Source organism: Cygnus atratus, chromosome 1 (genome assembly GCF_013377495.2).
Source record: "Cygnus atratus isolate AKBS03 ecotype Queensland, Australia chromosome 1, CAtr_DNAZoo_HiC_assembly, whole genome shotgun sequence".
NCBI classification, from domain to species: domain Eukaryota; kingdom Metazoa; phylum Chordata; class Aves; order Anseriformes; family Anatidae; genus Cygnus; species Cygnus atratus.
Window position 1 is genome coordinate 207,478,982 of NC_066362.1, and position 24,869 is coordinate 207,503,850.

The 24,869-nt window shown below is 55.1% G+C and overlaps 1 protein-coding gene across 1 annotated transcript; it reads left to right on the forward strand.

Moving 5' to 3' along the window:
• Positions 1-1,344: 1,344 nt before the first annotated feature.
• Positions 1,345-24,669, forward strand: CHRDL2 (chordin like 2). Its single transcript, XM_035570399.1, has 11 exons — positions 1,345-1,384; positions 5,571-5,683; positions 6,159-6,252; positions 7,151-7,293; positions 10,300-10,393; positions 11,860-11,915; positions 13,214-13,382; positions 14,314-14,508; positions 17,236-17,418; positions 21,846-21,938; positions 23,575-24,669. The coding sequence occupies exons 1-11, from the start codon at positions 1,345-1,347 to the stop codon at positions 23,652-23,654; spliced, it is 1,260 nt and encodes a 419-aa protein (XP_035426292.1). The 3' UTR covers positions 23,655-24,669.
• The last annotated feature ends 200 nt before the right edge of the window (positions 24,670-24,869 follow it).

Genomic DNA, 24,869 nt, shown 5'->3' on the forward strand with positions numbered 1-24,869 from the left:
CACTTGGGGCAAACGAAGGCAGGAATAAATTAGTTACAAGCGGGCTCATCAGCCAAGAGACCTACAGTGTCCTGGCTAAAAATAGGTGAGAAAGCAGAAAGGCTCGGGCTTCAAGGCAAGTCAGAAAAGAAGAATTTGCCCATAGAAACAGGCTATTTTAGGGGATTTACACTCTCAGCTGAAAAAATATCGGAGGCACAGGTTACTGGGCTGAAAGTGCTGCAGCCCGTCGGCTGTGAGTAATTCAGCGGCAATAGTTTAACGCAACGATGTTTTGGCTGGAGGCATTTAAACACCAGCATCTCTGGAGAGCGCAGGGCAGTGCTTTTCCCCAGGAGCTTGGAAGTTGCTCTTTTCATTTGTTTATCCCGTGGCTTCTGGAGAAAGGGGCTCTGCCTGCCCTGCTTTTAAACTTCGCACCGGGTTTGAATCCAGCACGATGAGGGACGGAGTGCTCCAGGATGGGAGGAACCGGGATGAAAAGCAAAAATCCTGCTGGTGGCCACGGTAAGGGAGAGGCGAGGGCTGCACGCCCTGAGTTGGGCATCCAGGTGTCCCTCCTGGGGAGGAGCAGAGGGAAACGGGGCCTCATCCGCTTCTCCTGGAGCCCCCCGGGGACGCTCTGGGTGCGGGGCTTTCCTTGGCTCCTCTGCCCTGGCCCTGGGCAGCTCAGTGATAATTCACGAGACTGCGTTTGCAGAGCTTCAGGCACTTCTGGGCTCCCAAAGCCCTGAGAAGAGGTGTCCAGCCCAGGGCTGAGTAAGGCAAATGTGTGGGAAGTGATCTGGACACGAGTGGAGACGTTAGGATGCAACATGTCAAGAGCCTGATGTGTTTTAACCAGTCCCTTCGCAGCTAAGTTGCGTTCTAAGCCCTTCATAAATACCGGCCTGTCACGGGAGCGCCTGGACTTTCTGTACCAGACAGTGCTTTTTTTCACTTTATTTATGGCTGCTCTTAAAGCTTGCACTCTGCTTTGCACAAACTGCTCGCCTGACGTGGCAGGTGCCTGACATCCAAAATGCTGGGGCCAGGAGCCCGTCTGAGACGTGTCCTGCGTGGGGCAGGGCTCTGGGGAACAACGGGGACCACGGGGAGGGGGAAATCCTGCACCAGGGCTGGGGAGAGAGGCACAGTGAGGCATGGGGAGAAGCAAGGTGTCGTGTCTTTGCTGAAACCTGAGGCATTTTTCGGTAGCATCCTTGCTGGGAAAGCTGGGATCCAGAGGGAAACTCCCTGCTGGGGAAACTGAGGCACGGGGCTGGGGGGTGAGCAGAGTGGAGTGGGTTTACCCTCGTTTTCTGTGCTTTTGGGTCTTGTGGGTGTTTTTGCCCCTTTCTAGCCATGGTTCAGGCTTTAGACTGTGAGCCCACGCTGGGGATAGGTGCGTGAAGGTGAATGTTTCCCCGGGGATGTCCAACCTGGGATGTAAAAGCTGCTTTTAACCCCCCATGACCCATCGGGGGGGATCTTCATCACAGGTCTGGATACCCCACTCTGGGAGCAGGGGGTGTGAGGACGAGGTCTTGCACAGGCACAAGTAAATGCACATACACGTGCATGGCTTCACCGAGCATCAGTCCTTGTTTCCCGAGGGGAGTGAAGTGAGCACAGCTGAGCAAAGGAGGGTTCGGCAGCCGAATGCGGCATTTCGGTAGCGATCACGCGTGAGGATTTAATAGCTTGCTTTGGTTCCTGCTAACAGACCGCAGTGGGGCTCAGCACCAGTGCAGGAGAGCATCTCACCTGCGTTAGCCCCTGGTGCAGCCGTGGCCAAAGCGTTCAGGCACTGGGATGAGTCGTGACACACTGAGAAACCCACGGGGACGTCCTCGTCCTCCCAGCCTGCTGCTGGTGGGGACGCAGTGAACTGGCTCAAACGGCTGTGCCAGCGCGTCGGGGAGCTTCAGGGGACAGCTGTCATGGACACACAGGCCAAGGGGACTTGTCTGCATCCAGGATCTGTCTCAAAGAGGCATCAGAGCAGTTTTGGTGGCATGAGGGAGATGTCGGTGGTCACCGCAGGCAGCGCAGGAGGGGGCTCTCCATGCCGTTGGGTTTATTACCTCGCACTGGTGTCTCTAGATGGTCTCATGAAGGTGCAGCTCCAGTGTGTTCAGACAGCATCTCAGAGCCCCCACAACAGCCTAATGTGGTGCTTAAATCTCCTGACAGCCAGAAAATGTCCCTCAATGTCTGTCCTAAGCCTCCCAGGCTTTGCCCCAGGCCGACTGTTTCTTTCTGTCCCTGCCATGGCCAGAGATCACCCCTGTCTTTGCAACAGCCCTCTCTTGCCTCACCCCCTGTCATACTTTCCATCTATCACACACTGTCCTTGCTACCCAGGATGCAATTAATGATAATTAATGATAACTGAAGGTAATTAATGATAATTAGAGTAAACTAGGCCCTGGGCACAGCCTCAAGCATTGCCCGGGGGTGTCGGGCTCCTGCTCCTGGCACGTTCCCCAGCGTGGTGTTGGCAGTGCCTACGGGGGCTCTGCCAAATGCATGGGCACTGTTTGGGGACAGCCCGTGCCAGATCGGTTCCAGACATGAGTGGGGCTGGGCCACTGGCCCTGGACCCCACCTGGGGCATTCAGTGGGTTTAACCAGGTGCTCCTCACCCAGAACAGGGCTGGAGACACCTCAGAAAGCGGCTGGTGGCCAGGGAGGCCTACCACCCATAATGGTGCTCCGAAGGGCGCAGTCCCGTATCAGGGGCTCGTGTGTTTGGTCAGCAAGCGGTTGGATGGGGCCTGTTTGTGGATGTTTTCACAATGTGGAGCTCAGTCCTTCCCAAATATGATCCCTGATGCCGTGGGGCCCCCTCCAGGTGTGGGGTTTCCAGGTTTAGGACATCGCGGCCTGGTTGTGCCTTGGAGGCGGATGAAGGAGGATGGCTTCACTGGGATTCTTGGTCCTGCAACCATGAATACGCTCCACGGCCCAGGAGTCCTCCCTGGAAAATGAGAAGCAATGAGAGAAGCCTCACCTGGAGTGCTGTGTCCAGTTCTGGGCTCCCCAGTGCAAAAAAGACAGGGATCTCCTGGAAAGAGTCCAGCGGAGGGCCACAAAGATGATACGGGGCCTGGAGCATCTCCCCTATGAGGAAAGGCTGAGAGACCTGGGTCTGTTCAGCCTGGAGAAAAGAAGACCGAGAGGGGATATTATCAATGTTTACAAATATCTTAAGTGTGGGAGACGGAGGGACATGGCCAACCTCTTTTCAGTGGTTTGTGGGGACAGGACAAGGGGCAATGGCCACAAAATGGAGCCCAGGAAGGTCCGCACCAACATGTGAAAGAACTTCTTCCCGGTGAGGGTGACGGAGCACTGGGACAGGCTGCCCAGGGAGGTTGTGGGGTCTCCTTCTCTGGAGATATTTAAGGCCCGTCTGGACGCCTACCTGGGCAGCCTGCTCTAGGGAACCTGCTTTGGCAGGGGGGTTGGACCCGATGATCTCTTGAGGTCCCTTCCAACCACTACAATTCTGTGATTCTGGGATTCTGTGAAGTAAAGCAGCACGACTGTTGTGAGCATGCTGTTGCTGAGGACACAGTAAGCGAGGAGGCTGAAAGGCACGGGAGCGACATGCTGCCACAAATGGCTTTTCACTCCGAGTGAACTGGGAAGATATCCAAGCTTTGACCTCTGAAAATGAAATTATTAGCCTGGCATGGGAAAAAATGATCCAGAGCCTCCAGCTTTTAAGCCTCCTCCTTCCATCCACCCCAGCTTGCTTTTAACCAAACACGTGCGCGCCTCTTGCCAAATAGGCGGCATAGTGCTGCTGAGATGCGGACAAGCGTCTGCTGCTGCCCAGTGCTGCCAGTCGGCTTTAATTTTACCAGCAGGCCCTTTGCAGACATGAATCAGGCTGCTTTCGAGGGCTGGACCCAAACCAGGGCTCCACTTGTGAAAGGCAAGTGATTAAATGTTTGAACGAAGCAGCCAACTGGCATGGGAGCCTGCGAGCCGAGTGGGGCCGTGTCATATGAAGGCAACTTGATTTCTTCACCCTCAGCATAATTCACGAAGATGCTGCAAGCAGGGAAAAATGAAGTCATTTTCTCACCCTTTTGCAAAGTGACGATGAGGGGTTTTTTTAATATTTTTTTTTCTCTCCCTGGTATTTGCAATTTCCAGCCATGCACTCCGCATTTTTGCATGCTTTGCTGTAAGCCGGTGCATGGCCAGGAATATGGGTTTGCTGACTTGTCAGAGGTTTGGAGCATGCTATGAGGACTATGTAGAGACCTGAGCGGCAAAAGAAGAGCGCCCCAGCCTGTCCCTCTGATGTCATCCACCTGAAAATCATTGCAGATCTCCACCTCTCCAGAGGCAGTGCTGGCCCCACCGCGCTGAGCTTGGGCCAGGCGGTCTGGACACCTGGTGGCCACCTGCTTGGAAGGTGCAACCTGGAGAAACTCATGCTTGAACCCATCAACTCAACGAGGAGCTTGGAGCTGCTGGCAGACCCCTAGGGTTGCCCTTCCCAGCGGCTGCAGATGACCTGCTTGCTGTAGAGCATCACTCGGCTTCATCCTGAGGATGCTCAGTAGCCTCAGGAGGGACGGCAGCCCACCAAAACGTGTTTGTATGAGGTTTACCTGGTCGGTGGGAGAAATGCTGGCGTTAAGGACGTGACATCTCCAGCTTCGGCGGCGGGAGCTGGGCACAGTGCCTCGGCAAACAGCTGTCTCCCCTCTGCCCTCTCCCCCAGGGCGCCATAAGGTTTTAAAGGCCCATAAATACTTCAGGGAGCGTAAACATCTCAGCTGCCTTCCAGCAACGTAATCGCCCCAACTACCTCAAATCCCCTCGATGACATAACCTTTTAAATCACCTTCAGTTTTTAGTGGGGCTGTAAGCACTTAAACCACTAATAACACACGGACAGGCGTGTGCTTATTCACGAAAGAGCCTTAGCAGCGGTGTGTCGTTCCAGCTGTTTGGGGCTTGGGGACATGGCACGGGGACAGCCACCAGGCTGTGGTGGAGTTATGGGGTCCAGGTTCGTGTAGGTCTGACCTACATGGGGCTGGAGCTTGACCCCGTAGGGCCAGGCGATGTTTTTTGGTGCAGACATTAAGGATGGCTGAACTGGGCTTTCTGGCCAAAGCCCTGGGTTGTTGGTGGTGATTATGGACCCGCAAGTCCTCAGGACTTGAGGATGGCTTCATCCTGCTGAAGGGCTGGTGTGCAGCTTGGAGCTGGGGAGGATTTGCTAGGGGTCTGCTGAGATGTAGGGAGAGGGGGGATCTCCAAAGGGTGTCTTAGTGTTTTAGAGGGACGACTCTAATTTCTGCAAAGGCAGTCCAGCTTGCACAGTAAAGCTGCCCTTTGGTCAGAGGGGTCCCAGCCTAAAGAAACACGTCGTGGCAAAAAGATGGATTTTGGGGAATGTCTCCAGGTCTGGGCTGGTGGATGGGATGTGACCATCAGCTTCTCAGTGATGGCGTGCAGCTACCAATCCGTCCTTGCCCTACTCATCACAGAGGGAGGAGAGCTGTCCCGGGGGCTGTCCCCTTCCTTCTCTCAAGCAGCTTCTCCCCGTTGACTTTCAGGGCCGGATATGTTCTGTGACTTCAGCGGCAAGAAGTACAGCCCAGGCGAGAGCTGGCACCCCTACCTGGAGCCCCAGGGGCTGATGTACTGCATCCGCTGCAGCTGCTCCGAGGTACGTCCTGGGCAGGGTGCCGCAAGAGATGAGCAGGGTGCCACCACGTCAGGGCATTACAGGCTGGTTCTGGGGTCTAATTTGACCAGAGAAGCCCCTTCCAGTCCCATGGGGGCATTTGATTAATGTCTTTCCTTTGGATAAAGCCCTGCATGCCCCCGTAGGTGTTGGGTTGACCTCATGAGGGAGCTGTCCCAGCAGTGGTGTTGGGCTGTGGATGGAGGTGGCTCTGGGCTCTGGTGGGACCATGGGTGGTCTTTGATGATGAGAGATGAGACCGTGAGCTGGCTGGCACCGGGGTCTGAGCCGGGGATGGAGACATCCTTGTCCAGGAGGTAATGGGGCCATCATGCAAAATCCTCCTCCTCTGCCCAGCTCCCTAGAGAAAGGCCAAGGAAGGGGTAACTTTGGGAAGCTCTTTCTTTCCTGGTGGGGTGAACATGTAGCTAAAAGAACCGGTTTAATCTCTTCTCAGAATGGGAACACCAGGTGCTATCGGATCCAGTGCCCGGCTCTGCAGTGCGCCAGCCCCGTCACGGACCCCCAGCAGTGCTGCCCGCGGTGTCTCGGTAGGGGAATGTCCCTTGGGAAGGGGATGACGGGAACCAGGGGGAATTGTTTCACGTTCATCAGATCCCACCCCAGAGCTGGCATATCTGGGGCTGTGAGCTCCCAGCGCTTGTAGCTGTGAGCAGGGGACAAGAAAACCCCTTATGGGGGTGGGTCACTCCCTGGGGTCATCACACCAGTGCTGGGCCAGGGACACACAACCTCCTTGTCCCCTCCTGGGTTTTCATGCCAAGGAAGCAGGCAGACCTCTAACAAGCTGGGAAACTGAGGCACGGCTTGGGGGTTGCTCACAGTCATGCGGGACATGCCTCGGCTGCCATCAGGGAGCAGCACAGTGGTGCTGGGTCTGGCCTTGCTCAGGAGGTCAGGCAGCAATGACCACTGCCCATATTGCTCTTGCCTCCCCCAAAATATCACTTTGATGTGAAAGGACCCTTTAACAGACAGCTTTCTGCAGCTCCCCCCCATCCTGAGAAGCCTTGTAGGGACAAAATGTCAGTTCACAGCTCAGTGACAAACCAGAAGCTAGCATGTTAACCAGATCATTTGCCTGCAAAATGTGTCGGATGCAGAAAAAAGAAAGAACATTTTTGAAGAATTTGCACAAAATTCTTGAGTTTTTCCCTCCCTTACTTGGGATGACCTCCAACATCAGCCAGAGCCAGATCTAAAGGGCTTCTCCCATGGGTAATTAAATCCCACTAAAAATGAACGACACTTGCCTGGGTTTCACCTTTGTGATGAGCTCAGCGTGGTCAGGGCAGCCCCATTCCCCAAAAGCTTTTGGGGCGTGTAAAAGGTCCTCGTCCTTTGGGGCTGGTCTGGGGGGAACCTGCTGAGTATCTGTGCTGGTAGGGGCTGGCTCTCACCCCGCTGCTCTCTCATCCTCCCTTCCAGAGCCAAACTCCCCCTCTGGCCTCCGGGCGCCTGCCAGGTCCTGCCAGTACAACGGGACGACGTACCAGCAAGGCGAGATGTTCACCACCAGTGAGCTCTTCCCCAGCCGCCAGCCCAACCAGTGTGTGCAGTGCAGCTGCTCCGTAAGCCTCCGGGGAGCCCACGGGAGGTGGGGAGGGCTTGGGGTCTTCTCCTGCATCCCTGCAATGTCCTGCTAGGTTAAAAACCTCTGCTGTGCTGGAGCAGACTGGGGAAAGTAGCCTGAATGTCTGGTCACACCACTTATTTGCTGGAAATCCCATGGATGGATTCAGGGCTGGCACAGCCAGGGCTCCCTGGGGTGGGCAGGGGGCAAAGCCTTGTCCCAGGGGATGGAGACCGGTCTCTGCAGCATCCAGCTGTCCAACCTGCCCCACTGGGACATCTTAAGGCAAAAAGGAGAGCTGGAAGCCTTCCTGCACCTGCACAAAGCCGATGAGTTTGTAGCGAGGGGGATCTGCGAGAGCTCAGCCCGCCTGCAAGGTGACATGGACGTGAGGGGCCAGCTCTTGGGCTTCAGAAGCTCTTGGGATCTTGAGCCTGGCGTGGAGCTGGTGGGGCTGAGCTGAGCTCCAGAAATGATTTGGTGGCTCCCAGCCACTGCTGGGTGCTGGGGGTGGTGGCAGCGAGGTGGGGACATTCGCTGCAAACCCGGCAGTGAGGGATGGCAACGGGCAGGCTCCTGGTGATCTTCATCCCATGTGCTCAGATTTAATCAGAAGCTGAACCCAGGGCTTGAAAAGCATTTGCAGGAGACATCTGCCTTTCACCCTGCATTGCTGTGACCATTGCTTGCCCGTCTTCGGTGCTGGTCCCAATTGGCTTATCTGCTCTGTCCTTCCCGAGGTCTGGAGACCATCCTGTCACTGTGACGGTGGCTGGGATGATGCTGTGTGGTCCTTAGCATCTATCACTGTGATGGACTGCCTCTCTGCTACCTGTTACCAGCCCTGCAGGGATGTTCCTCCTCCCTGAGCCCCCAGCGATGTCCTGAGATGGGGCTTGGCTCGGCTCTGCCCAGCCCTCTCCCGCGGGCTGGCATGCTGCAGAAACCTGCCGAAAAGCAACAAGCATCACTCAGGGGGCAGGAAGCAGCCTGGCCAGAGATGATGCTGAAGGTGTGCGGAGCGTGGGCTGCGCGAGCCAGGAGCTGAGTGTCGGGAGATGGCTGGAGGGGCTCCTCCTCCTCGAGAGACAGTGAGGAAGGGCATTAGAAAGTGCTGGACTTGGACGCTGCCATAAAAAAGCGGGTGGCACAGATGTGGCTTTCACTGGTTGTTGTGCAGAGCCTGGTGGTTCCAGGCTCCACTGGTCCGTGCTTTGCTTGCAGCAAAGAATTAGTCTGAGCTCAGCCAGAGAAGAAAGAGCAGTGAAAGAACCCAAACCATCTCATTTCTCCATGCCAGGAGCATGCACGTGGTGGTTACCATCAGCTGATGCTTGCTTCTACTGCAGAGTGTCCACAATACCTGGCACACCTGGCCTGAGCCCTTGGTGTCTGTGTGAGCCTGGGAGCAAGGTGCTGGGAGCTAGGTGGCAAGAGCAAGAGCTTACACTTGGAAATTATCAGAGAATCATGGAATATCCCGAGCTGAACCCACAAGGATCATCGAGTCCAACTCCTACAGCTTTTATGCAGCTTCTGAGGCTGGTTCCACTCTGACTGACCCCAACTGGATGCCAGACCACCTTCTGATGGGGACAAACACCATGGAAAGAGCCCTCAAATGCAACTGTGAGTGCCCACGTGGCCCTTCTTCCAAGCCCACCATCACCAGGAGCCTGTGGAACTGCTTGTCCCGCTTGGAGGCACTGGCTCTCGCTCAGCCTCTGTTTATTAGGATAACGCCTTGGATACAAAGGGGAAAATAAAAGGATGACTGTGAGCCTTGCAGCAGTGGGGTCTTGCCGGGCTGTGTCTGATGTTGTCAGCTGTTAGAACAGCTGCGGGAACAGCTGGGCTAAACGTCTTTGAAAACCGTCCTGAGACCAGGGCCTCCAGCCTAAATCCTGCTTTTTATGACGTGATCTCTCCCGCCCAGGGCAGGTCTTTGCTGTGGCCCACTGGTCAGAAAGAGAAAGGAGAATGTGGTTCCCTGGCCAAGCCCTGCTCCCTGCAGGTCTGGCCCACGTGCAGGTCCCTGGAGGGTTTGGTTGGCAGCGACCTCCACGAGATCCACCAGATTTCTGCTTCCTCTTTCTGTCCCCCGCATGGTGGCTGGGCTTTTTGATGGCAGAAGAAGCTGCTGTGATTTAGATTTTAAGGACGTCCTTGGCTGACCTCTTGCTTTCCATTGAGCGAGAGCTTGGTGGCACCCTGGAGAAAATTCCCGTGCGGAGAAGATGGCCGTGCTGCTGGGGTCTGCTGCTGCTGGGCTGCTCAACATCCCCATCAACCCTTCTGCAAAGCAGCAAAACCTCAGCCCTGCAGCTAAAGGTTGCAGATCCGCTGACCGAAATGGGACTGGGATGCACTGAATTCAAGGCTGGCTTTGGCCATGGTTTTCAGCTTCTATCGCTACGGCAAGTGTTTTCCAAAGCAACCAGCAAGCCAGTGGAAAAAAGTCTGCACCTGAACGTCCATCCACAGCTCTTGGCCCAGTGCCTTTGTGCTTGCTTCTGGTGTTATTGAATCGCCCTGCGCAGAGGGAGGGCAGAGCTGTGGGGTGGACCTGGCTCTGCGTTCAGCATCGCGATTCCCCTCTCCACCTAACCCCTGCAGGTCCTCGTCCTGGGATCTGTTAGGGAACAGGTTCTTGTGCTGCTCTGAGTTGGTGTTACGGAGCGCTTGCACGTGTGTGGTGGCTGTTTCAGAGCTGGTGGTGCTAACGGTGCCTGAGGGCAAGGCACTACCTACCCCGTGTTGGGATAGGATGTTGGATGAAGAGCACGGCAGGGCAGATTTTCAGCTTTTGGTCATTGGTGATTAGTTATATTGAGGATATTTGGTCATTAGGTGATTAGTGGTATTTGAGGATGGACTATTGGGGTGTTGATGATTTCTACTGGGTCTGCAATTTGAAGTGCTGGCACCCCGATACTGGGGCCATTCAGCCGTGTTTGGACCTTGGTAATGCTGACAATGCATTTTTTTTGCTCCTGTCCCCTAGGAAGGCCAGATTTACTGCGGCTTGGTGACCTGCCCGGAGCTGCTGTGCTCCTCTCCCCTAACGGTGCCAGACTCCTGCTGCCAGGTCTGCAAAGGTAAGGGGGGCCCAGGAGCTGCTCCTGAGCAAGGGATGGGAGCCATGGGGACTACCATGACCTGTCAGGAGCTATTCCAAGCCTCTTAAGCAAGATTTTGGAAACCTCTGCTTTAAATCAGGCCACTCGCTATGTCTGGGTCACACCAGGAAACAAAAGATAAGGGCTGAGTTTTTTTCTCCCATGCTTCCCCTCCCACATGTACCCGTGTCCTGCCTCCCTGCTGCCCGCACGCAGTCCAGGGCTGAGCCCTTTGTCCTGCCACTGCTGCAAAAGATGTGACCTGCATGGAGGGTGATGTCCTCTGGATCACTCGCCCACCAGGATGGACGTGGTTGTATGGACCACGTAGGGATGGTGCATGCTGCTGGTGCTCTAGGGAAGTTTCCAGGACGGTCAGACCCTAGGGAAAACCCCTGTCCCACCTAAATACAGCTTAGCCTTCACTCTCACAGCTCTCCAAGGAAAAGTCATGAATTTCCTGCTGTTTCCCCTAACTCATTTAATACCAGAAATATATATCTGAAGCTGGAAGGCAATGGTGACCCCCTGGCCATGGACACAGAGTGACCTGGGGGTGCCTCCTCCAAGCTCTCCTCTTTTGCAACCTGTAGCCCCAACCCCTTAATTTTTTTTAGTTGTTAGGGTTGCTGGCTGCTGCTGAACAGTCGGCAGAAAACTGGGCTGGGGTTGCCTCCCTGCACTGTGCTGGGCTGACTCTTCTTTATGGTAAAACAAAAGTCTCTGGGTTTTGCAGAATCGCAGACTCTCAGGGCTGGGGTGATATATTTAAGACTGTTTAATGACCTCATGAAAAAGACAGGCGTTTTAAAATATTTTGGTGGCATCTGTGTGGCCTTGTTGACCTCACCAGCAGCAAAGAGATTGCTCCGAAAGGAGGGGGGATGTTTTGCTCTGGCACAGGCAGCTTTTCAGAAGAGCCCAGGTCCCACAGAAAGCCCTAGGTGAGGGCCAGACAGTGCAACCAGTGTGCACATTGGGAAGACTGGAGTTTGGTCCAGATTGGGTTGGTTGTGGGACACCAAGCAAACCACTTTTATGGAGCTGTGGGCACCACCAGAGCTTCCCTTGCACTTGGTGCCATCTGCTCAGTGTTTCATGAGGAACGTCTTTGAATCTCTTTTTAATGCCAGATCATCCCCATCACCTCATGCTCAACCTCTGGGGTATTTCCATGCCACCTAATTTCAGAAGGCTACAAGGCCAAGTCTTTTTCAGAGCTGAGCTCTCATTAACCATCAGTGGGGATAAAAGGGTTTTGGCGTGTGACATAGAGAAGCCATTTGCTTTGAATGTTGTGAATTGCATATTCAAAGCTCCTCTCACCCCAGAGCTCTCAGGGATCCAGCACCCTGCAGAGAGCTGCTTTTAGTCAGCTGGACCCCAGAGAACAAACCCTCAGCCAGCCCTGCTGCATTTCACTGGACAATGTTGTTTCCTTGCAGACGGCTCATACGAGAAGTCCGCGGAAGAGGAACCCCTGCAGTTAAACAGAGGTGTTGTACGTGACCTTTGCATTTTCAAACTCAGAGCACTGCTTCTAACAGTCCCATTATACAGCTCAAACAAAGCTGTTTGCCCTTGGCCATAGTATTCTACAAAGAAAAATAAAAACAGCCCATAGTAGCTCTACGAGGGTGGCCAGTTCCTTGGGCAGCAGAACCACTGACACTTGCTTTGCAGTTGAGTCGTGCTTGCGTGACTTTAGGTGAGGGCTATCAGCACGGGCTGAGACCTGAGAGCACCAGGTGAGGACTCTTGGCTTCTCCTCTGGAGCATCTCTGATGTCTTTGGAAGAGCAAAAGGCCTGCGGGAACAGTAAATCTTCAGCACTTCTCCTCTTCCTTGGCCAGTGGGTTAAAAGAGTTGAGAACAGAGAAGATTCAGAGGTGACTAACAGCCAGATATGACCCTTGCCCGTGGAGTCAGGCGGCCCAAATCTCTCTCCGGGGGATTTTGCTCCAGATGTTGTTTTACTTCTCTTCCCCCTGGGCTCAGGGGTGTTTGCCCCTGGTTGTAGCTCCCCCAGAGCAGCCAGCACTGGAGCTGGCCACGAGCATTCCTTCCCCAGGCTGTTTGTATCAGCAGCCCCAGCAAGGAAAAAGTGACTCCCTGGCTGCTGAGGGTTGATTCAGGGTGACATTTTGGAGCTGGGCAGCCCACGCCAGGTCTGTGGGATTAGGTCACTTACAGCTCCTGGCCCTTCCCTTTTCCATACTGCTGGGTGAACTGCCAGCATCACACCTCCACCACCTATAAAACCTCCAAAATAGACACAAGGGGACCCTTTGTGCTGCGTGTCTTGTCCCAGCATTTTGCTCTTGGAAGCCTGGGATGTTCCAGGGGTTTTGCTCCTGCTGGCTGGCAGCTCCTCACCAGTGCTCGTGGTGCCAGCCAGGTGAGAGGGCAGGATACGGCCCGTCCTCACCTCGCTGATCCTGGGTAGGTTGTGCTGATGCCAATCCTCAGCTGTCCAGCGAGTGTCTAGAATAGCCCAGCACATTTCCCTGCCTGTGTTAGGACCCCAGATGTCTCTCTGAGGGTGCTGTGTTGGGCTTTGGGTGCTGCCCCGATGAGGGAGGTGATCCACATGCAGCCTAGGAGGTCACCAGCATGGGGCATTGGCACAAACTGCTCAGGACCCTTTAGATGGCAGGCACTGAGACGGCTCCGGGGTTGTTGCTCATCCCTGCAGTCCCCTGAACCTTCCCATCCTGATGGGGAGCATGCAGGACACTATGTGCCTTTCTCCAGCACTGCCTGGGTCTGAGTCCCCCTGTTTTCTCTGACTGTTCCCAGAGGCACTCGCAAGACCAGTGCTCGGGGGAAGCGATGGGCAGGAAGCCCCTCGGAGCCACCGCGTCCACCGTTCTCAGCTCCTCCCTGGAGTTCATTCCCAGGAGCTTCAAACCCAAGGGGGGAGGTGGCACCACCGTGAAGATCGTCTTGAAGGAGAAGCACAAGAAAGGTAAGGGATGGAGGGGCCAGGTGCTCTGTACGTTGCCGGAGTTGACTTCTCCAGGACTCGGGACCCCAGGGAAGCTATTTCAGCAGCAGGTTTCCACCACTGACTATCACCTCCCTCTCCTCCACAACGAACCTCACCCAGCCATCTCAGCCCTGGTGGCCCAGACCCTGGGCCCACAACCCCTTGTCTGGATGAATCCCCCAACCACAGGACTGGGAGAAGGTCGGTCCTTGGTGTGTTTTGGAGACCTGGGACCTGGGAATGGAGGTGGTCAGCTGGAAGACCTCACGTGGTCCTTCCAGGCCCCCCTGATGCAGAAGGACAGGGGGGTCCTCCTTGCACCTACCTTCAATGTGGTGGGTCTGTCCTGGGGCCATTGTTGTCCCCCTGGAGGGGAGAGCAGAAAGGCAAGAGGGGGAGACAACCACATGGAGACAAAGGGGAGAAGACAGGTCCCTTCTCCCCCTGGCGGCTCTCCAACCACTGTGCCTCCAGAAGGGCTCTTTCCAACCCTTGGAGATGAAGCCCTGGAGGAAAGCTTTGGGACCTCCAAAAATTTGCATGGAAAAGTCAGCAGGTGGCACTCTTTGCTGTGCTTGCTGCTGGCGATGGCCTTGGAGGGACCCTGGCCTCACAGAAGCCAGGAGACAGGTGAGGTCCTGCCCGCAGCTGCCCCTCACCTCCCCCGGGGACCTCGGCCCCAGCAGCCTCCACCTCCTGGAGCCTCGTCCCCTGGTCCTGGGGCACCTCCTGGTTGGGGTGGCTGCAACGTCCCTGCGCCCACCGTGCCCGCTGCACACGGGTGTGCTGCTGGTGGGCACAAACATTTGGGAGGTTGTGAAACGTGGAGAGCTCCAGCAGACCTCGGGCGTGCCAAGAGGAGGAGGATTTACCTCCACGGGCGTCAGGCTCTTCTCTCTGTCTCCTCCAGCTTGTGTTTACAACGGGAAGACCTACTCCCACGGGGAAGTGTGGCACCCCGTCTTCCGGCTCTACGGCCTCCTGCCCTGCATCCTGTGCACTTGCAGGGATGGTGTCCAGGACTGCCAGAAGATCTCGTGCCCCAAGGAGTATCCCTGTGACTATCCCGAGAAAGTGGACGGGAAATGCTGTAAAATATGTCCAGGTACGTGGAATCCCACCTGCTCCTGCTGCCGTCTTCTGTTTCCTTCCTGTAGCTGTGGTTGAAAGCCCTGGGCGTGGAGGTGGGGAGGGTTTCACATCACTGGAGGCTTGAATTCATGCTGGGTGAGCAGGTTCGGCAGGGCAAGCACTGAAATAAGGGCTGTCCTGTCCTGGAGGACTGCCCCAAGGTGAGGGAACTGCGCTGATCCCAAAAGGTCGCGTGCGTTGGGTGGCTGTAGTCTGCAGAAAGATGCCTGAAGAGGTGCACGCTAGCAGTCTTCAGACAGGTAGATGGTGCCCCAGGCCTCCAGCTGGGACACGAAGTCACGGGATTAAATTGTGGCAGCTGAAAAAATGCAGGTTGGAAATTAGAAGGAGATTCTCCAGGTACGGGGTGTCTGTGGCACCCGTGGTTTGGTCTGAGTTGGGGTTAAATTCCTCATCCCTGGAAGGAATGGGTTACACACAGCTGTTGGGGTGTACCAGGAGGGACCAGGCTGGTTGGGACACAGTGAGGAGGACCTCTTTTTTTCATATTCAATGGGTTTTGGGTCTCTCAGGGGCTTCTGGGTCTTTGGAAAGCCGTTCACCTGCAAGTACAGACCTGGAAAAGATAGATCAGGGCATCAGATCTTCTCCTGCTCCCACTGGAAAATGTTTTCCAGGTTATCCCTCTCCATTCTATGATTCAGCGTTGGATGTTTAGATGATGGACCACCCACTGCTTCCCTAGAGAGTCTAGAGAGCCCTGAGCCTCCCTGAGCCTGATTTCAGATGCAGCAATTGCTGGGTCATCTTTGATGAGCTCCTTCAGGGTGGTTTCATGGAGGGGTCTCTCCAGGGAGAGCAAGCAAAGGACGTTATCACATTAAGGAATGGGGGCAAACAGGCTGCAAAATAATTTCAGCTGGGATTTTTAAGGTTTTCCTTCTGCCAAGCAGGGAGGTGCTGGGACGGCCTCCCCTGGGGAGCGAAGGGCAGAAGCTCAGCTTGTTTTAATAAGGTTTGTGATATGTTTATGAGCAGGATTTATGACATGGTGCCTGGTGGGAATGGGATGTGATGACTGAGCAGAGCCCTTCCAGTCTTGCATTCCCATTATAGCAGGTCTCTCCGGTTTAAAGTCTACAGCTTTCTCTGCTGGGATCGTCTGCTCTTCAGTCTTCATTTATTTCCAGTTAAACACTCTGACCCAGCCAAAACGATTTTTTTTTCTTGCTTTCCAGTACTCACAGATAGCAATCACACACACACACCCCCCTGCTCAGCCAAGTTACATGCTTGTCCCTTGCTTCACTGCACGGCGGTTTCGCCCGTCTTCTAATTCCAGGCACTTTCCATGACTGCCCTCCTCGTGCTCCTTTGTACGCGGGAGCTTGGAGAGAAACACCGACTGCTTTCTGTTTGCAAAAGGGGAATTGCTGCGATGCACTGGGCAAACCATCACCACTACTGGGGAGAAACCTAGCAGCCAGGACACCTTGGTCTTTATTCCTCCTCCTCGACGTGCTGCACGCCGTTGGCCATCGAGTGGCTCTGGTGTGAAGCTCCGAGGTTGTTAAACACCTCTTGTACCTGCGAGAGCGTTTGGATCCTTACCACTAGTGGATGTGGGGCTGCCTTGAGCCACGCAGCAAGCAGCCCTGGAGGGGGAGAGGTTTGGTGGTCTGGGATGGAGACCCTGCACCCAGACGCTGTGGTTGTCCTGCTTCGGGTCACGCTGAGGCTGCAGGGTTGAACTCTTATCTTCTTTTTGCTGAAAAAGTCCCGCTTTGCATCCCGTTAAATTGGGATTTCCATCCCCTCTCCCCTGGTGTATGCGAGGAGCGGCTCAGGACCACCCCAGAAAGCGTGGGGAGAGCAGAATCGGGCCTAAAATAACCGTCCTACTAAAATAAACCCCACGCGTCTATTTATAGCCAAACTTTCTTTCGAGTAGTGTGAAAAGCTTCAGCATCCAAAATGACTGGGAGAACAAGGCTAAATTCAGCTGAGCCGAGCTCCTCTGCGTTCCAAGGACCACAACCAAAGGCAATAAATCTCCTTCCAAAACCATGGGGGATTCTTAATTACTCCAGAAGCAACAACAACAAGAAAATTAGCGGCTCTTCTTCACCGGGGGTGTTGAAGAAATCCCCCTGGGGTCCTGGTGGTGGTCTCTGGGGCCGAAGGAGCTCAGCGTGGGCACGGAGAGGGGGCTGGGGCTGGGGCTGAGCCCACCCGCGGGGCTGGGACGGGCACTGTGCCCAGGCAGCCCAGCCACAGCCCTGGCTCCCGTGCTGCGGGCTCGTCCCTCTCTGCTTCGCTGACGTTGCTTCTCCGGGATGGGAGCGAGACGGGGAGCGGGGAACCCAGCCTGGGCTGCGCTGCGTGGCGACGGCACCGAGCTCCCCACGGTGGGTTTGGGGGATCCAGGCAGAGCAAAGCACCCTGCCCCATCCCTGCTGGTGTAGAAGCTGCCAAAACCAAGGGGAATATTGGGGTGAGCAGGTCTACGGACCCTTTATCAATGTCGCCCTTTGCTTCCAGTCCTGGTGCAGGTGCTCTGGGGCTGCCAGGATCCCAACCCAGCTCTGAGCCATCTTCCAGCTCTGGGGAGCAAGGCTGTGTCCCACACCATCAGACACAACAAGGTGCCACCTCTGGGTGCTGAGATGGCCTCTTCCAACCTCCTTCCTGCCCCTCTGCATGGCCCTATTTAATAAACTCTGCTCTTCTTTGTCCCCAGAAACCAGAGTCAAACCCACCGATGAAATCGTCACTGCCCAATGCGGCAAGAACCCCAACCGTGTCCTGGTGTACATGTTTGTGCCACCGAGCTCCGAGACCTCCAAGGAGGTCCTGAGGACAATCGCAATCGAGAAGGAGCCCTCTGAAGAGGTGGAAATCTATAACTGGAAGCTGATTAAAGGTGAGTCCCGTAACAAAACCAGCCAGCAATGGCGAAAGTGCGTGCAGAAATGTGGTGCTTTCCAAGCTTTGTTCAACTTTTCAGGCTTTTTCGAGTGGTGCTCCAGACCTCGTGTAGTGAGTCGAAACCTGCTGACAGCAGGCTGGCGTTTCTAACTCTCCCTTTCACACTCTCTTGCTGTCACTGCATGCAGACCAGGGCTTGGAAACCACTCTTGGTCCCAGTGTACCCAGTGGCATGCTGTAACACTACCCGGAGGCACAGCACGTGGGCAAACAAGGCGGGGGCTGTGGGGCCGTTCCTCAAAACCTGCCTGCTTCCATGCCAAACACACATGGAAAACAAACAAGCCAAAAAACTCTGGTCACTCTGTAGTTTTTGCTTTTGCTCTTTCTTTTTCCCGGTCCTCCTACTGCTGGGAACAAAGCTTGTAGCGCTTCCACAAAATGCATGCAGGGACGATGAGTTTCCCCAGCCTGCTTTTGGGACAGGTGGATTTGGACCCTTTGGTTGGTGTGTCCTCCAGTAGTCAAAGCAGAGCACATAATCCGTGAAGTGACACCGATCTCCCCACACATCCAGCTGTGCAACACCCTTATGGACCAGAGGAGCCTGTCTCCACCCAGGATGCTTGGTCCAGTAGACATTTGTGTTTGGTTTCTGGGTGCCCAAAGCAAGACCCAACCCTGAGCCTCCATCGGACGTACTCTACCCCTTGCAAAACCTTGGGCACTCGAGGTCAGTCGCGCCCTACCTATGGATACAGCACCCCTTGGTCCATGGAGCTGGGTGTCTCGTGGACCTCTGTGAGCAGATATTCTGGTCTCCTGGGTGTGTTCTTGTCTCACCTCTCTCCCAGAAGAGTCCTCAGCCCCCCTGGGGCTGGTCTCCCAGCTGCCTAGGATGGGTGCGTGGGCACACGTGGGTAGCAGTCAGAGAAACCACCTCCAGAGATGGAGCCGTGGCCGTCACCATGTTTCCATCCTCCCCCTGCCATCCTCCATCCTGCACGGTGCCCCTCTCCCCGTCCCCCCCCCACCGCGGCGAAGCCTCCCTCACAATGGCACCTTGTAGCTGGAGGACAGCTCTGAGCCTGCACTGTCTGGGCCCCACCGTTTCCTCTCCTCGCTGCTTGGCAGAGGTCACCACCCAAACCTTCTTGCCACCTTCCGAGGCCAAAAGCTTCGCGTCTGCACGGAGCTCCCGAGCCCTGCCAGCCAAGGACAGGGGAGGCCCTTGTCCCCGAGGCCAACACAGCTCTTTTGCTTGGCAGAGGGAAGTGTTACTATTGGGAAAGAGCATGAGCTCAGTCACATATGGATTCCACCTCTCCATGGTCCATCACTCTACCAACAGAGCAGCGTGTGTGGAGAAAAGAGCCTGCAAGGCACGCCTGGAGCCCGTCCATCTGCCTTTGTACGGGCTCACCAAACCTACGTGGCCTCCTCCGTTCCCGTGCTGGGACGGTGCCTCCACGGGGCAGGACTCAGCAGGAGAAGCTGGCAGCAACGTCCAGCCCAAAGCTTTGCCCAGCTCGCACGGGTCATGGTGGGGGCTCCCCTGCATTTTTAGGGGTCTGGATGGCTTGGGGGTTTTGAAAATTGACTTTCTGATGTTTTGGAGAAGGAATTAAAAGGAGAAGACAAAAAAGGAATGGATGAGATTGGCGTGGTTCAGAGGCTCTGTCGTCTGCTGCCTCGTGGATGCCTGGGCTGTACGAGGAGGTAAAAAACCCCAGGACCTCTTTCCTGGGTTTACCCTGCCAGGCTGTGCATTAGACAATGCCCAAAAGATTCCTTTCTATCCTAAAACCCTGCAGCTCCAGGACCACCAGCGATCTCCTCTGTTTCACCACACCGGTGTGCCCTCACGCCTGGGCTGCAGAGGACCTGTGGCATCCGGACCAGCCACCCCCGTGCACTTCTGGCGTGAGCTTGAAGGTCTCCTGCCACGGAAACTCTGGGGTTCAGAGCCACAAACTCTTTCTGTAGGGAAATCTTTTCCTGACACGCAGCCTCCCTGCAGCTCAAGCTCTTCCCATTCGCTCTGCGTTGGGTAAGAAGCAGACTCCTTTCCCCTGATGCATTTGAAGATGCCATCAGCTCCTGCCTTTGTCCTCTCTTACACAGCTCCAGGTTTTTCAGTCTTCCCTTGATGTCAGCAATTTCTGGTCCTTTGGTCCTTCCCATGGCTCTGCTCCAGGCTCCCTCTGTGTCTTTCTTAAGTGCAGAGCCCAAAACAGAGTGCAGGGCTCTGAGCAAAGGTCTCCCCTCTGCGTCCTGCTGGGGTGGGTCTCACACAAGTGCACCCACGTCTCCATCCACCTGCTGATGCTCTCGGGTCCGTGTTCTCCCTGGGGACATTTCGGAGGTCTGTAGTGCACGGACATGGTTTGTATCAGCACAATTTGGGTGTAGCAAGACGTTTGCCTACCAGGCATCGCAGCTCCCTCAAGCAGATCACTTTATTTACCATCTTCTCTGGCTCAGCCACAGGTTTCCTGTTTGCCTCCAGGACATGGGCGAGGACGCTGCCTGGTGTTTCTCTAAGGCTGATCCCTTGAGAACCCCGTAGAAATACCCACTTTGTTCATGGCTTAGCAAGTCCTGACACCAGTTTCCTGAGACTTCCCTCCCAGCCTGGCACGACGTGCCGCGTTTCTGCAGTCACGGTGGTCCCCACGTGGCCAGCAGAGAGAGGCATCAACAACTTGTCCCATCCACGCATTTTAGGATGGGCAGAACACCTCTGTCGAAGAGCCTGTCTCTCCCCTGCATCTCCAAAATTAGCAAGGATGGATTTCTGCCTCGGAGATGGTCTGGTCATTCATTCATTCCTTGTGCTCCCTGATACTGGAATCTATCTGGGTTTGGTCCTGAGGCAGGACGTAGAGCACCAAGAAGGGTGGCGAGTGCCGGACAGCCCCAGCGCCTCTCTCCGTCTCATCCCCCATGAGCCAGGGTCTTTGGACAGCTTCTGCTGGCTGTGAAATGGCACCGTCCAGCCGTCACCACCCCAAGCGCTCTCGTTCTTCACCAGCTCCATCCCGTGCTGGCTTTTCCATGGGCGGTGGGCTATTCTTATCCGCGCCGCCTCGCGCTCTCCGTGCGGGTGCTGGCTCGACGTCCGCATTCCTCCGCAGCTCCCCAGCTCCTGGCGTTTGTCAGCAGTGACCATCCAGCGGCCAAAGGTCTCAGCCAGCTCTCCGGGGGCTCTCGGGTGAAAATTATCTAGGTCGGTTGATTAAAAGATGTTTATCTCTTGCGGCTTTTGTTTAAAATAGCCTCCTGGTTACTAATGTACTGGAAAGTGCTTCGTCAGCCACGGGGGCTACAAGCACACCCTCCTGCTCCTTTCTAAGTATAGAGCAGGAGGATTTATTGAACACTTGTGACTTCCTTGCGTCATTAACAGTTTTATTATCCCCATCCAGTATCTTCTTTTGTTACTGGTAGGACTTCTTTTCCTGACCCACTCGAAGGACTTATTAATAGTCCAACCAGCCACATATTTCTCCCGCTGTACTTAACTTCCTGTACTAATTTTCCACAGCCCACAACATCTCGTTTATACACATCGCTCGTCGGTTCCCAGTCGTTACATACCCTTTCCATGTGTAATTGCTGCTGGGAAGAGGGAAGGTCTCTTACCCAAACAAGGGGACCACGCCGCCCCCGACACCGGTGAGATGCTGGGCGCACGGGAAGAGGCTGGGCGAGACGTGGGGAAAGGATGTGCCAGGCATACCTGCCCCCTTCGTCATGCCTGCAGGCGAAGAGGAGTATCACGAGCCCTAATCCCATGGAAAGGTCGCTTCCGTTGCTAAATGCACGCTCTGGTTTCCTCGGGTCAGACCTCTGACTCAGGAACCCCCCCCTAGCGGGACGGTGCTGGCGCGGGCAGAACCATCCGTCTGCGCTGAGGTCAGTCCTGATTTCCTGTCCTGGAGGAATTTCAGGGCTGGGGGCAAAGGAATGGAAAATCCTTGGTGCTGGCTGCTTCGAGGAAAGGGAAGCACCCGGGGATGGAGAGGGCTCTGCAGTGCCCCCATGGGTGGGGACTGGGGGAGAGCGAGCAGAGAGGAAGGGGACCTGGGATCCTGTTGATCCTCCCTGGTGGTTTGGGGGAGATCAGAGCTTCTCCAGGGCGAGATATTTTCCAGAGCAACAAAGTCTTATTGGTTCCACCTGCTCCATGGTGTCGTAACGCCGTATTCCGATTTGGTGAGTAATCGCTGTTTGGAAATCAGATTGCTGCCAGCCCCGGGCTGGACATCCCGAACTCCCAGCAGGTTTTGGTGGCAGGACCCTGTTGCATCCCTGGTGCCTCTGTCCCTTGGCTGCGCATCTGAGGAGGGCGAGATGTGCATCTCTTCATCAAATCCCAGCTGGTCCTCACTGTCTGATGCCCCGTGTTTCCCTCTGCAGGGATATTTCACTTGATCCAGACCAAGAAGATCAGCAAACAGGAATTCAAGCAAGAAGCGCAGAACTTCAGGCTGATCACCAGGACGAATGAAGGTAGAGAAAGAACCACCCCCCCCCGTCCCCCCATGCCCCCTCCTGCCTGGCCCCAGCACCCCGAGCTCTGCTGACGTGCGCTGGCCGTGCCGCCAAGGCTGCCCAAACGCCGGCACGGCGCGGGATCGAGCATCGGGGAGAAGATTTGTGCAAACCCAACGGGGCCAGGGCTGAGCTCCCTTCACACGCGGAGCCTGCACTCCTGGTCAGCGGTCACATTTTCACTTTATGGCATTGGAAAGGGCAGCCAGCTTTCTAAAAGTGGACGCATGCTTGTGAAATCCAAAGGCTACATCTCTCCAAAGCCCGTAAAACTGTTTGATTTTTTTTATATCTAATCCATCTGGCATTACGGGGGAGAAAAAAAAAAAATGATGCAAAGGATTTGAAAGAAAACAAACTCTGAAATACCTTTAAAAATCATTCTTAATGGTCTTGGATGTGCGTAAATGTTACAAAAAGCAGGAATGCCAGTGCACATGCCGAGAGTGCCTGTGCAGAGCAAAACTGCCGTGTTATTTCCCGCTGGCTGCCTTTTCTCCTGGGCTGGATTAGAGTTTAATGGGTCAGGCTGGGATCGAGCCCACTCCCGCATTGCTCAGCATCCATGGGTTGGGTTGGGGTCTTGGGTTGAACCAGCACACCCAGTGCCTCTGGCTGGGGCAGGTGGGGATTTATTTTTGCCTCCAACCCATTTGTGACAACACTTCTTGGCCAAGCCCTGGGGGATTTTCAAGCCCCCGCTCCCAGGTTGGGCTTTGCACCAGGATGGGGTCTCTGGCAAGTGCCTCAGTTTCCCGTGATGAATAACCCTGTTGGGAAACCGTTCCTCTGCTGCCACCACAGATTCTCGGAAAGCACTCCGGGGATTTCTCCACCACAGGAGGTTCATTCAGGCAGAAAATATGCCCCCAGGGATGGCTACGTTTGGGCTGCGTAATTCTCGCTGGGATTACATGGGGGCGACCACCTGGAGGGGATGCAAAGAAGGCTCTGAGCCTCCTCCAGCATCTCTGGGGTTGAGGGGGGTACATGGGAATGCTGGGGTTTAGGGGGAGCGAGGAGAGGGGCTGGGGGCTTGGTGCCTCTTTTTGGGGGGCTGCGTTTACTTTGGAGGGAGTTTGCAGCCCACTGGTGGTGCTGAGGGGGGACCTGGGGGTTTCTCCTCCTTTTTCAGCTGCATCTTCCCCACTGCAGGTCATTGCAAAGTCCTGCACGAAGAGTTAAGGATGGGCTGGCATCAGAAAAACGAGTGTAAATGTGGTTTTTTTTTTTGAGCAATACCCCAAAGAAATGGGGCTGACAGCTATTGCCCCGTGCCAGCAAGGGGGGCAGAGAAGCACACCCACCCATGGTCCAAAAATCATGAATTTTGGCTTTCTGAAGAAGAGTCAGAGGAGAAACAAAACCCTTCTCTCCCTGATATAAAGGGGCTCACCCTAACCCTGGCCATGCTGGGGGGCCGCTCGCCTGCTGCATTAACTGGCCATGAGTTGGATCTGGCCCTCTGCGCTCCGGCTAAAACACGTGTGGAGGAGGAAGAGGGTGTTGTCCCCATTTCAGAAGGTGCTGCTTTTCTTTTGAGGAAAGACCACTGAGGGTGGGTGCTAATGAGTGTCCTTCTCTTCTCATCCAGGTCACTGGAACATCTTCCGAGCCCAGACGTCAGAGCTGACGATGACAGAGAGTCCAGAGAAAGAAACAAAGAACTTGTAAAAGAGAAACTTTAACCTAGCTATTGATTTATCTACACCCACACACACATACACACCTACCCATATATACGAAAAAAACTCGCATTATTAAATAGACTGGCACAGCAATAAGAGGTACACTAGTGTAAATGACAGCAACTCCAGCAGAGGAACCAAACCGAACCGATGCCACCACGTCCGCGCCGAAGCCCGGCCACCGCTATGGACGTGTCACCCTTTGGCGTGCTCCAGGGGAGAGCAGACATGGCCATCGCCATCCCCTGCTGCCAAAAGTGCTGGGTGTGCAGCGGGAGAGGCAGCAGAGGGAGGCCTGGTGCAATGTGAAGAGAGGAGGAATTCCTGAGGAGCATCAGGAGCTAGCAGCCAAGCAGGAGAAGACCCTGCTCGGTACCACTGCCGGTGTAAAGGTGACCTGCAAGGAGAGAAAAAAACCTCCCTGCCTCCTTTCTTGGAGGCCCTGTGAGCTGCAAAGGGTTTCTTTGGTTGAATATCCTCCACAGAGTAGTTCCTGAAAAGTCTTTTCTCCTCTGTTTCAACTGGGAGAATTTTGGGGGGCACTTTCCCTTCTTTGCAGGTCATGCAGCAACGCGATTTTTGGGAGGACGTGCCTGCTGGCACCAGTGACACCGTGGAGAAGAGTCAGGGTCCTGGGATGGTGACACAAATTCAAGGCCAACAGCAGCACAGCTGCTGCTCGTGGTGCTGGTGGGGGACGGGGGCGATGCCACCCGCCTGCTGGTGCCACCCCCCCTCCGTCCCCTGCCCCCTCTCACCGCAGCAGCCTGCAAGGATGTAAGCTTAATGGCTCCGAGACCCCGAACACTGCACTAAGGTTGCTGCTACGCGTGTTAGTATGCTATATATTTATGTATATCCTACATACTATCTACTGGGCTGTATTCACAGGAGGGGCATCTCCCAAAGGGCCAACAGGACCATTGCTGTAGCGTGGGGAGGAGGGCGTGCAGCAGCACTGCTCTCCCCCTGACTGGAAATAGCTTTGGGGGATTTTCAGGTTGTTTCGGTACATGTATTTATCCCTGGTTTCTTGTCTTATTCCGTTTTGATAAATCTATTTATTTGGAGATCCAGAGCTGTCGGATAAATCTGATTAAAGCGTCTTTTTGATTCACCCTCCTGTGCCGGCTCTCCTTTCCCTGCAGCCATGAGAGTCTCTCCTAAATCCATGTTCTGGCAGGAGGGGGTGCAAGGGGCA